The sequence below is a fragment of the Orycteropus afer genome, unplaced genomic scaffold (genome assembly GCF_000298275.1).
Source record: "Orycteropus afer afer isolate SDZICR_OR568_19922 unplaced genomic scaffold, OryAfe1.0 scaffold00525, whole genome shotgun sequence".
NCBI lineage: Eukaryota > Metazoa > Chordata > Mammalia > Tubulidentata > Orycteropodidae > Orycteropus > Orycteropus afer.
The window spans coordinates 24551-36889 of NW_006922112.1; the positions used below are offsets into that span (position 1 = coordinate 24551).

The 12339-nt window shown below is 38.6% G+C and overlaps 1 protein-coding gene across 1 annotated transcript in view; it reads left to right on the forward strand.

The window, feature by feature from the left end:
* TBC1D19 (TBC1 domain family member 19) overlaps positions 1-12339 on the forward strand; it is a gene marked incomplete at its 5' end in the record, with an annotated part of 176514 nt that overhangs the window by 8450 nt on the left and 155725 nt on the right. Inside the window, one exon of the mRNA XM_007955658.1 lies at positions 3714-3786. Coding sequence (XP_007953849.1) covers positions 3714-3786 — 73 coding nt within the window. The remainder of the gene's footprint in view (positions 1-3713; positions 3787-12339) is intronic.

Below are 12339 nucleotides of genomic sequence, written 5' to 3' on the forward strand. Positions count from 1 at the left end.
TGAGCTGATGTGGACACATTTTTAGCTACTGGAGAGCCAAAAGCCTGTAGCTAATTTTCACAAAATTCTGCTATACCTGCTAACAGTATGCTTCATTCTTCTCTTCCTGCAGTCATTAGGGAGAGTTGTCCCTGCCTTTCCTGTATCATGTGGCCTCATCAGGCAGTGACTTTGACTCCAGAATGCATGGTCTGTCTTTGACCCTGGTCTATTGGTATAAGTACTGAACTTGGTGTGGTTCATTGAGTTCTATGATCCTATCTATAATGGATGGCTTTTAAACCTAGTTCATAATGTTATATATATTAGTCCAAGTTAAAGGGAGATTTCTTGAAACTAAAATTCATTAAAGTGAAGTTGCTGACTAATTTCTGTTTTTTAATTCAGTGATGTACGGCTGAAGATTGGAACTGAAACTCAGTTGTATGGTTCAATGTTTATTGAGCCCCTCTGCTGTGCATGTGTCAAGTAGCTCTGGTGGCATAGTGGTACATTCGGCTGCCAACCAAAAGGTTGGCAGTTTGAACCCCCCAGCTGCTCTGTGGGTCTGCTTTCATAAAGATTTACAGCCTTGGAAGCCCTATGGGGCAGTTCTTCTCTGTCTCAAAGGATCACTATAAGTTGGAACCAACTCAGTGACAGTGGGTTTGGTCTGTGTCTTGGTTCTCTAGTGCTGCTGTAACAGAAATACCGCAAATGGATGGCTTAACAAACAAGAATTTATTCTCTTACAGTGTAGGGGGCTAGAAGTCCAAATTTAGAGTGCTGGCTCTAGGGGCTGTGAAAGCCCCTCAACCTTGTGCTTCAGCTCTGCCTCTTATTCCAGGCCCACTGGAGCAACAGGTGTCTACTAATTCAAGCAGTTGCTGGCTGCTAAAGCTGACAAACCAAAAGTTGACAGGTAAAATGGCACAATCCCAAGATTGGTAGATAACATGGCAGGCCACTGGTTCAAGTCCAGGAACAATTCCAAGATCAGCAGGCCACCAGTTCAAGTCCAGGAACTGGAGGTGAGGACTTGGTCAAATTCAGGATCCAGATGTGCTGGAGACCTTTCTCAAAGCTTCACTGGATATACTGGAATCAGGCCACATCCCAAAGACAACTCCTCTTCACCTGATTAGGTGCTCACAGCAGGTGATTATGGAGGTGATTATAGTCTCATCATGGGAAATAACTACATCCAGCTGCCAAACCACTCAAAAACCACAGCCCATCCAAGTTGACACACAACTTTAACTACCACAGTCTGCTGTATGTCAGGTACTATGCTAAGTGCTGGGATGTAAACATGTACAAGTCTTTATCCTCTGAGAGCTTCAGTCTGGTGGGAAGATGGACAATAAAAGGATAATTTGATATGATATGATTATGTATATGATATATAAGGTGAGACATGAGCATACAGAGTTGCTTATATCAGCCTAGACTATCAAGGCAGACTTCGCAGAAGGTATGCCTTTAGTTAGTTTTGAAGGACATCAAAGATGAAGGCCCAGGCCTGCTCATGTTGATAGTCCAGAGCAGGGAAGCAGAAAATGGATGATCAGAGTTCTGCTTAAACTCCTTAACCTGCTTAGCACACGTAAAATTCTCCATCTTGTACAGAATCTAATAGTGAAATGTTTATTGGACCTAAGTCTCTTCTGTAATATGAAGGTCAAGCTTATTAGTCATTAAGAATTAGTAGCATAGGATGCAGTGCTTTTTATAAAGGTAAAAAATTTAGTTAAAAAGTCAAAATACAGTGGTGCCTGTTTAAAATCAATACAGGAATGTGTGAGACTAGATAATGTCTCATGAGGAACATTAATAAATCACTAACCTAAATAATAACAGGTAATTGGGAAGGATTAAAAACCAATTCAGTTTTTTTAAGGAGAAGGAAATAGGGTTTTAGCAATTAGAATAGTAACAAAGTACTGAGGCAAATATTAATAGAAATATTTAATTACTTAGGGAATAAAAATATTGTAAGTAATGTGGGGCTTTTAAAAATACCAGCCACCATGATCACTTGCCTAGCTATTACTAGATGAGTCTGGAAATAAATCTAACCTGTCCTTATTTTAGAAGAGTACTTGATTGTCCAGTTTTACTTAAAAACTAAGTTGCCTTGGATATTTGCAGTGTTTCATTTATTAAGAGTTAAATGAAATATAGTACCAGAGAAAGCACAGGTACAGAAAATTACATTGGTCATTTTAAGCAATGAGTTTGTACTCACTGTCATTGAGTCGATTCTACTCATAGCGACCCCTCCTTGGATTCCCAAGACAATATATCTACGGAAGTCATTCCAGGCAATGAGTTTAGGAGGTAAAATTGATAAATGGTATATATACTGTAAAAAGGAGCTGTGGTAGTATAGTGGTTAAGGCATTTGGCTGCTAGCCAAAAGGTTGGTGTTTTGAACCCACCAGCTGCTCCATGGAAGACAGATGAGGAAGTCTGTTTCTATAAAGATTTACAGCCTTGAAAACCCTGTGGGGCACATATACTCTGTCCTTTGGGGTTGCTGTGAGTCAGGATCAACTCAATGGCAGGGATTTTTATATACAACTGTAGGGAGCTCTGGTGGCCTAGTGCCTAAGGCATTTGACTGTTAACCAGAAGACTGATAATTCAAACCCATCAGCCACTCCTCAGAAGGAAGGTTGGGCAGTCTACTTCCTTAGAGATACTGCCTTGGAAACCCAAGGAGGAGACACCATGAGTCGGGATTGACTGGATGGGAGTGAGTTTGGTTTGGGTTTGAGAGGAGCCCTGGTAGCACAGTGGTTAAGTGTTTGAGTACTAATTGAAAGGGCAGAGATTTGAACCCACTAGAGCTCTGGTTGCATAGTGCCTAAGGCACTGGACTGCTAACCAGAAGGCTGGCGGTTCAAACTCACCAGCCACTCTTTGGATGGAAGGTTGGGCAATCTACTTCTGTAGTGATACCACCTCGGAAACCCAAGGAGGGGTCACTATGAGTCAGGTCCGACTTGACGGCACATAACAACAACAACAACAGCCGCTCCATAGCAGAAAGACATGACAGTCTGCTTCTGTAAAGATTTACAGCCTAGGAAACCCAATGGGACAGTTTTACTGCATCCTATTGGGTCGTTATGAGTTGCAATCAACTCCACAGTTACGGGTACATATATTGTGTGTGTGTGTGAGTGTGTGTGTGTGTGTGTATGCAGGCATGTGTGTGTGTTTCAGAAAAGGACCCTTACCTTATTGATAAGGTAAATTTGCTACCTGAAAGGACAAAATACTACTTAAAAGGTGATTTTTAAAATAATGACAATACTCATATTTGAAGGTATCAAAGTAAAAACTTCTCTAAAGTAATGGGAAAGGAAGATTATCACTAAAAACTCTACACTTGGGAAATAGTGTGTTTTTAAGTTTCTTTTCCCATTATTTATGTTAGCTTTTCTGAAAAGCTTATATCTTTTCTATTCCTTTGTATTTCACATGAAAACAATAAATGTTACATAGTACACCTATAGTAAAAAGAATCATAAATATTCCTTAATTCTATACCAATTCGTTACTATTTAGATTTTTAAGATATCCTTTTCTTTTTTAGATATGTGAATGAAGCATATGTTCATTTTACATATAATTTTTATTTAAGCTGACATTTAGGTGAAGGGGATTTTTTTTATAATGTATGGAAAAGGTGGGTATATGTTAATTCTGTATATGTTATTTTTCAGAAAGAATTCTTTGTAGAACTTGGCTTAAATACAGGACAACTGGGTATAGATGATTCTACACAAGTGCCTCCTGGTTAGTATTTCTTCCATGTGGCAGATAATGAATGATAAAGAGATTTAAGGTTTGTCTTACCATTGCCAAATAAGTATCCTTTTTTTATATTTAAAAACTAAGTATACTTTTTGCCTTTCTCTGGGTTACTATCAATCATGTAATAGAACCCTATATGTTGTTATCATCAGAGTTCAGCTAGATTTTATGTCTTTTTATTTGAGGATCTTTAAAATAACTTTCAAACGTTATTAGACATACATATGTCATCTTGTCAGCAGAATCTTCATTGTTGTTGTTGTTACTGTGTTGTTATATGCCATCGAGTTGGCTCCGACTCATAGAGACCCTCTGTACAACAGAACGAAACACTCCCCAGTCCTATGCCAGCCCACAATATTTGCTATACCTGACCCCATCATTGCAGCCACTGTGTCAATCCATCTCATTGAGGGCTTTCCCCTTTTTCTCTGATCCTCCACTTCACCATGCATGATATCCTTCTCAGGGAATGGTCCTTTCTGACAACATGACCAAAGTAGGTCAGATGAAGTCTGGCCATTCTTGCTTCCAAGGAGCATTCTGGCTGCACTTCTTCTAGGATGGATTTGTTAGTTCTTTTGGAAGCCCATGGTTCTTTTAGTATTCTTTGCCAACACCACAGCTCAGAACCATCAACTCTTCTTTGGTTTTCCTTATTCATTGGCAACATTTATATTTTGCTCTACTGGCCATCACTATCTATTTGTATTATTTTTTTATATCACTAAGTTAAGCAAACACTGGCATCAACCTTAAGCAAATTTAGGTTTTTAAGTTAGTGTCTTCAATAATGACCAGAATTACTAGTCAGATGGAGTCTGGTGGAACTCCCAAGACTACAGCCCTGGGATACACTTCAGGCCTGAGATAGGACTCACTCCCAAGGACTGCCTTGTCAACCCAACAGTGGAATGACTTACATGCAGAACACCAACCCAGGGTGATGCACCCACATACTCTACGGCGATACACTACTTGCAGAAATTGGCCATGGAGGACCAGAGGGGCAGCATTCACATGGAGGGAAAGTTGGACAGACCGGAGTGCATAACTAAGAAGGACACAGAGTTGGTGGAAGTCAAGGGAAGAGACAGAAGGAGAGTGGGTTAGGTCTGGGGATGGTAATCAGGGAGTGAAACCAGATGCACACGAACTGTTGAATGTAAAACAAATTCTGCTCTGTAAATTTGCACCCAAAGCACAATAATAATAATACTAAAAGTTAGTGTCTTTTAAACCTTAATTATCCAGATAATTTCCCTGACTTTTCATTTTGTTTTGTTGCATAAATGCAACATACATTTAACACAGGAAAAGCTTAGTATTTAGCTATAATAAAAAGGAAGTAAAACTTGAATTAGACTATAAACCAAACTCCAAACTCATTGCCATCGAGTCAGTTCCAACTCATAGCAATTCCTCTTTGGGTTTCCAAGGTGGTATCTCTAAGGAAGTAGTTTGCCCAGTCTTCCTTCCAAGGAGTGGCTGGTGGGTTTGAACTGCTATCCTTCTGGTTAGCAGTCAAATGCTTTAGGCACTACACCCCCAGAGCTCTTTCAAAGAGCCACAAAGGTAGATAATTCCATGTGGATGCATGCTAATTAGTTTTGGTTATAGCATATTTTTTTGGTATGAATATTTTAGGATCACCTTCTTTTGTTCAAATGGGTTATTATATAACCCACTGCCATCAAGTGGATTCCGACTCATAGCACCCGACCCCTATTGCTTTTCCAAGGCAGTAAATCTTTACAGAAGTAGGTTGCCCTATCTTCCTTCCATGGAGTGGTTGGTGGGTATGGACCACCAGCCTTCTGGTTCGTAGTCAAATACCTTAGGCACTGTGCCACCAGAGCTCCTTGAGTTAGACTGAATTTAGGAATATTTCAGTAAGTATCTCTGCTTTTAATTGTGAATTAATTTGAGACTTTTAAAGAACAGTTTAAAGCAAAGATGTCTTAATGTTCATGATAGAGTTGTGCTTAGAATTCAAATGATGAGAATAGTTTAAAAGACCAAAAGTAAATATTAGCAAAGTTCTACTGTGACACACATGGGGTCTCTGTGAGTCAGAATCAACCCAGAAGCAACTGGTTTATTAAAATACCACCCAGATTAATAAATAGTAGCCCCCATTGTACCCTCTTTTAATCTTAGTTCCCATTTCAAAGATATTCACTGATTTCTAACAAAATAGGTTAATTTTGCCTGTTCTGCAACTGATGAACAGAAGCATACAGTGCACACTCTTTATGTTCAATTTCCTTTGTTCATCTTTATGTTTGTGAGATTCAGCCATATTGCGTTATGTATTTATAGATCATCTTGCCTTATAGTGCCACTGTATGAATATACAGTCCATTTACTTATCCATTCTACTGTTGATTGCATTTGGGAAAATTTCAAATTTGAGGCTATTACAAATAACGCTGTTAGATGTTTACCTGTGTTGTATTAATTACATGAAGACAGTCAACCATGTGGATTACACCAAATCTGGATAGCATTGCAAAGAATGGGAATTCTAGAACACTTAATTGTGCTCATGTGGAACTGTATATGTGTCAAGAGGCAGTTGTTCAAACAGAACAGGAGATAGTGCATGGTTTAAAATTGGAAAAGTGTGCAGCAGGGTTGTGTTCTTTCATGTTACTTATTCAATCTATTTGCGGAACAATAATCCAAGAAGCTGAAGAAGAATGAAGCATCAGGATGGGAGGAAGACTCATTAACAACCTGATGTATGCAGATGGCAACCTTGTTTGCCAAATCCAAAGATGACTTGAGGCATTTACTGATGAAACAAAGACTACAGCCTTCAGTATGGGTTATACCTGAACATACAAAATGAAAATCCTTACAAACAGGACTAGTAAACAGCATAATCATAAATGGTGAAGAAATTGAATTTATCAAGGATTTCATTCTTCTTGCCTCATTAATAATTTAAAAAACAGAAATGTCACTTGGATAACTAAGGTTCACCTTACCTGAAAGAAAAAAAAAAACAAACTCACTGCTGTTGAGTCATTTCTAACTCACAGCTATCCTTCCTTGGATTTCTGAGGCAATATCTCTACGGAAATAGATTTCCCAGTCTTCCTTCTGGGGAGTGGCTGGTGGGTTTGAATCCCCAGCCTTCTGGTTAGCAGTCAGATGCCTTAGGCACTGTGACACCAGAGCTTACCCAAGCCCTGATTTTTCAATTGCCTCATATGTGTGTGAAAGCTGAACAGTGAAAAAGGAAGATTAAAGAACTATTGAGGGGTATTTGAATTATGGTGTTGCAAAGAATTTTAAGTATAGCATGGACTGTCAGAAGAATGAACAAATCTTTCGTAGGAGAAATATAACCAGAATGACATGTTATCAGGAGAGACCAATTGCTGGAGAAAGACATCATGCTTGGTAAAGTAGAGGGTAGGTGAAAAAGAGTGAGACTGTCAATGAGATGGATTGACAGTGGCTGCAACTATAGGCTCAGACACAGGAATAACTGGGAAGATGGCACAGGAGCAGGCAGAGTTTAAGCAACATTCGCTTATACACAGGGTTGCTATGAGTTGGAGCCAGCTTGGTATCACCTAACAACAACAATGAATGCTGTGAACAGTCTAGGATGTGTCTTGATGAACACTATATATACCCTTCCGTTGAGTATACGCCTGAGAATGCAATTTCTGCATTTAGGGTTTGCGTATGTTTAGGTTGACAGTAAGTACTGTCAAGAGTATTTTTTTCGTAAGTAGTAGTACCAATCTACACTTCCACCAACAATGTAGGAGAGTTCTGCTTGCTCTAATAACTAACTCTTAGTGTAATCCCTCTTTGTTTTGTTCATTCTGGTAATGTATAGTAATAATGCATTATGGTTTTTATTTTTATTTTTTTGTATGGTGTGAAGTAGGAGTATTACCACCATTTTAAAGTTGAGGAAGCAGAGATAAGAAGTAACTTGCCTGAGGTCACATGGTAAGCAGTAGAGCCAGGATGGAAACCTAAGCAGTCTGACTCCAAAGTATGCTACCCTCTGCTCCTTCCCTCGCTACCACCTTCCGTAACCTTTTCTTTTAGTATTGGGTATTTCATCTGCATAGATTTCTTAATGTGTATATAAAAGATATCTAAACCTTGCCCTTGGTGAAGCTCTAGTGGAAAAATGACAGGTAAAATTCAATATGGTATTTGCTATAATTATGTACGAAGAAAAGTTGGAGCCCAGGAAAAAGCACCTGTGTCTGCCAGTAGGAGGTTAGTAATATCTTAGTTGGTACAGTTTATCCTGCTCTGTCTACTTTTCAGGGTGGAAGAATTCATGCCTTCCTTGCAGGTGTGCAGGTTCCCTTCTCAGCCAGTGCACCTCAGGTGCAGCCATGCTCTTTATTCAGGGGAAGCTCATGTGTTGTTCTGATGCTAAACAGGTGTCAGAGGAGCTTCCAGACCAAGATGGAGTACAAAGAAAAGCCTGGTGATCTACCTCTGAAATCCACCATCGAGATGGATCATAGTGGTCCATTCTATTGTGTAAGGGTAACTAGGATTCAGGGGCTGACTTGACAGCAGCTAGCAACAATAACGCTTTTCAAAGAAGTATTGCTAAAAATTGGGTTAAGTTAATATTCATCTAATGACATTGTTTTTATTAATATAGTATATGTATTTTTGCCTGGCTTCAGAATTGTTAGGCAACAGTATTTCTTGCAAACATGGAATGTGGTCCCATATAACTGTTTTTTGCTAGAGTTCGTTGTTAATTTTATAGTCTATGACTATGTTTTTTATATATAAGTCAGGAGAAAATTCTTACCATTGTAATATACTCAAAAACCAAAATCACAGCCATTGAGTTGATTCTGACTCATAACGACTCCTCCTTGGGTTTCCAAGGTGGTATCTCTACAGAAGTAGATTGCCTAGTCTTTGTTCTGAGGAGTATCTGGTGTGTTTGAACTGCCAGGCTTCTGGTTAGCTGTCAAATGCCTTAGGCACTACACCACCACAGCTCCCTATTGTAATATGTAATATGTTAATTTATTTAACAACAGTTAAAAACATCAGGCATATCCATTTTTCCTACAGACATTTTTTCTACAGGTGTGCATTTATTTTGTATGCACACACACATATATTCTGTGAACACCATTTTAAGAGCCATGTTAAAAGGGTGAGCAGGATTAGCATTCTTTTACAAGGCTTCATGATATAAGGGGCCATCTATCTGATGTTGTCGCGTGACTATATGTAATAATGAATCTTACGAGATGAGAGTTTTGCTAAATAGATGTTTTCTGCAGCTTGTTCTTTCTGAAAGAAAAGAACAGCTTTAGTTGGAGCAGCATTATTGAAATGTGTTACATGTAGCACTTATCAGATGCTGTGAAAAAGAGGATCCTGTCCAAAGAGGTTTGGAAAAGGCCATGCCATATACCTTCCATAAGATAGGCAGTTGCTATCTTAGCATCTTAAGGACTATGAGAACTCATAAGTAAGCTATTTTAGCTCAGCATCTCCCAAACTCATTTCCCAAGAAAACATTTTTCCCGAGCAACACCAAAATTAATGGATAGATTGAAAACTTCTGGTTCTGACTACTTTGAATTGTTTATCTTTTCTCAGGCTAGAAAATAGCATTTGAGAGGAAAATTATTTTATTTCAAATAATTGAACTGTTAAATTCTGTAAAGATGTCATTTTTAATATTGTTTACTTCATACTACTTTGGATAATCAAGCGCTGTTACCATTCAGTAGCATCATCCACTTTTATTAGAGACAAGAATTGGCTGACAAATTCTGATTCTTTGATTACTAAATCTTGGCACTCATATCTCATTAAAATAAAACTAGTGTTGCTATTTTATATGTAGTCTTTGCAATAAATATATTCAAGTACTTTGATGATAGAAAATGATTGTCTGTTGGCTAGACTCCCAAACATAATAGTTGGTCATGTTTAATTTCCTCTCCTAATTACTTTGGAGACATTAGAAATAGAATAAACTGAATGACTAGGATACTCTGGTTCAAATATTCTATTTGATAGACACCAGCTTTATGGATTATTATTTTTTAAATCTAAAAATATTATCTAACACTGATAATAAACCAAACATATATTCTGTTTTCTTTGATTAAGAAAATTCTGATTTTACCTCTGTAGTTTAATTTTATATATCAAAACTACATTATAGATATCTATCTATATATTGGGAGCTCTGGTGGCATAGTGCCTAAGGCATTTGACTGCTTGAAGGCTGGCTGTTCAAACCCACCAGACACTTCTCGGAAGGTAGACTGGGCAATCTATTTCTGTATTAATATATATATACTAGATTATACAGTAAAATTTGTGAAACTCAGAACCTGTGTGAGGTGGACACCTATCAGAGAAGGAAAATTCAAATATTTTCCACTAATAGAAATAGGAAAGTGGTAAGACGCCACCTTGTCAAAGGCAAAAAACTTGCAAGACCTGGAAAAACAAGGCAGTCCTGTTGAGTTTTGGTTCTCAGAGACTTCACTGTATTATGTATGTATTTATATATCAAAATTAGATTTTTAAACTATTCCAGATAATAGAAAACTGGCTCTCTGTTATTCATTTTGGGAGTAATTATGTAGCTTGTTCTGCATTTAGAGGTGCTTACATTACCCAAGGGAGCTCTGGTGGTGTAGTGCCTAAGGCATTGGACTGCTAACCAGAAGGCTGGCAGTTCAAACCCACCACCCACTCCTCGGAAGGAAGGTGTTGGGCAATCTACTTCCATAGGAAACCCAAGGAGGGGTCACTGTGAGTTGGACCTGACTCAACGGCAGTGAGTTTGATTTTTGGTTTTTAGATTACCCAAATTCTGCCTTGCCCGTTTTCATCTCTCCTTGCCCTATCAACCACCATTCCTTTTTTTTTCCTTTATTCCTATAGGAAGACCTGGTAGTATAGTGGTTAAGAGCTGGGCTACTAACCAAACAGTCAGCAGTTCTAGTCCATCAGTGGCTCCATGGGAGGAAGATGTGGCAATCTACTCCATAAGGATGATAGTCTTGAGACCCTATGAAGCAGTTCTGCTCTGTTCTGTAGGATCACTATGACTCAGAATCAACTTGATAGCATACAACAAGAAAGCTACATAAAGGAAAAATATCAACAAATTAAAAATAATAGTACAATACCATTTTGTTTAGCTGGACATCACAGAACAGGCTTTTTGGAAAACTGTGTTGAGCTCTTAGCCCAGGACAGATCTCTCCCCACTTCCATGCCCAGATGTCACCACCAGCAAGCCACTGAGCCTTATTTGATAAGAATTCCAAAGTGCCTGAGTGTGAGCATTCAGTTTAGAAGAAAAGCACATACCAGAATGGCTGCCAGATTGCCAGGCCACCTGCTTACTCTATTTACTGAGTCACGTGTAAGTTCATAACCTTTAACACACAGTTATTCCATTTATTAGAAAAGGTTGTCCAATTGCTGGGCTGGAATCTAGTGAATCCAGTGAGCAGCGCCTCATATCTAAGGAGGGGAGGAGGAGTGGGAAAGGAAGAGGAGAAACTGATTTTCCCTGGGATGGGGAGAAGAACTAAATGTTTTCCCCATCAAATCATATGTGTACAGATCAGTGAATTTTTACTAAGTGCACATACTTACATAACCTCCAACCACATCAAGAAACAGAATATTAGCAGCATCCCAGAACCCCCTTAGGCACACTTCCAGACGCTTCCACCCACTCAGGTAACTCCTATCCTGACATCTATCATAGATTAGTTTTGCCTATTTTTGAACCTTATAAAAATAGATTGTGTACTCTTTTGTATCTATCTTCTTTTGCTTAATATTGTTGATGAAGTTCATAATTTTGTGTGTAGTTACAAATCATTTGTTCTCATTGCTGTGTTGTACTCCACTGTATGAATATACCTCAGAAAATTTTCTCCATTCTACTGTTGACTCTACTGTTGTTTCTACTGTTTGGTTATACCAATAATCCTGCAATGAAGATTCTTGAACATGTCTCTTGGTTTGTATATGATGCATTTCTGAAGGCTATATACAAAAGAGTCAATTGCTCATGAATATGCATGTGTTCAGGAAATCCCTGGACGATGCACAGTTAACTACTCGACTGCGAGCCAAAAGATGGGCAGTTCGAACTCATCTAGAGGTGCCTCCAAAGACAGACCTGGGTGTCTGCTTCCAAAAGGTCACTGTCTTGAAAACCTGAAGAGCAGTTCTACTCTCCAATATGTTGTTGCCAGAGTCGAAATCAACTCCATGGCAACCAACGAAAATATACCTGTGTTCAGCATTAGTGATATTGACAAATAGTTTTTCAAAGTGGTGGTACCAACATACTCTCCCACCAGCTTTGCAGAGAGCTCCATTTGCTCCCTATTCTTTGCATTTAGAATTGTCAGTCTTGTTCATTGTAGCCATTGTGGTGTGTATTTCTTAATGGTTTTAATTGAGTTTCTGTGATGACCAATATGATTGAGCACCTTTTCATATGCTTATTGGCCCTTTGGGTCTCTTTTG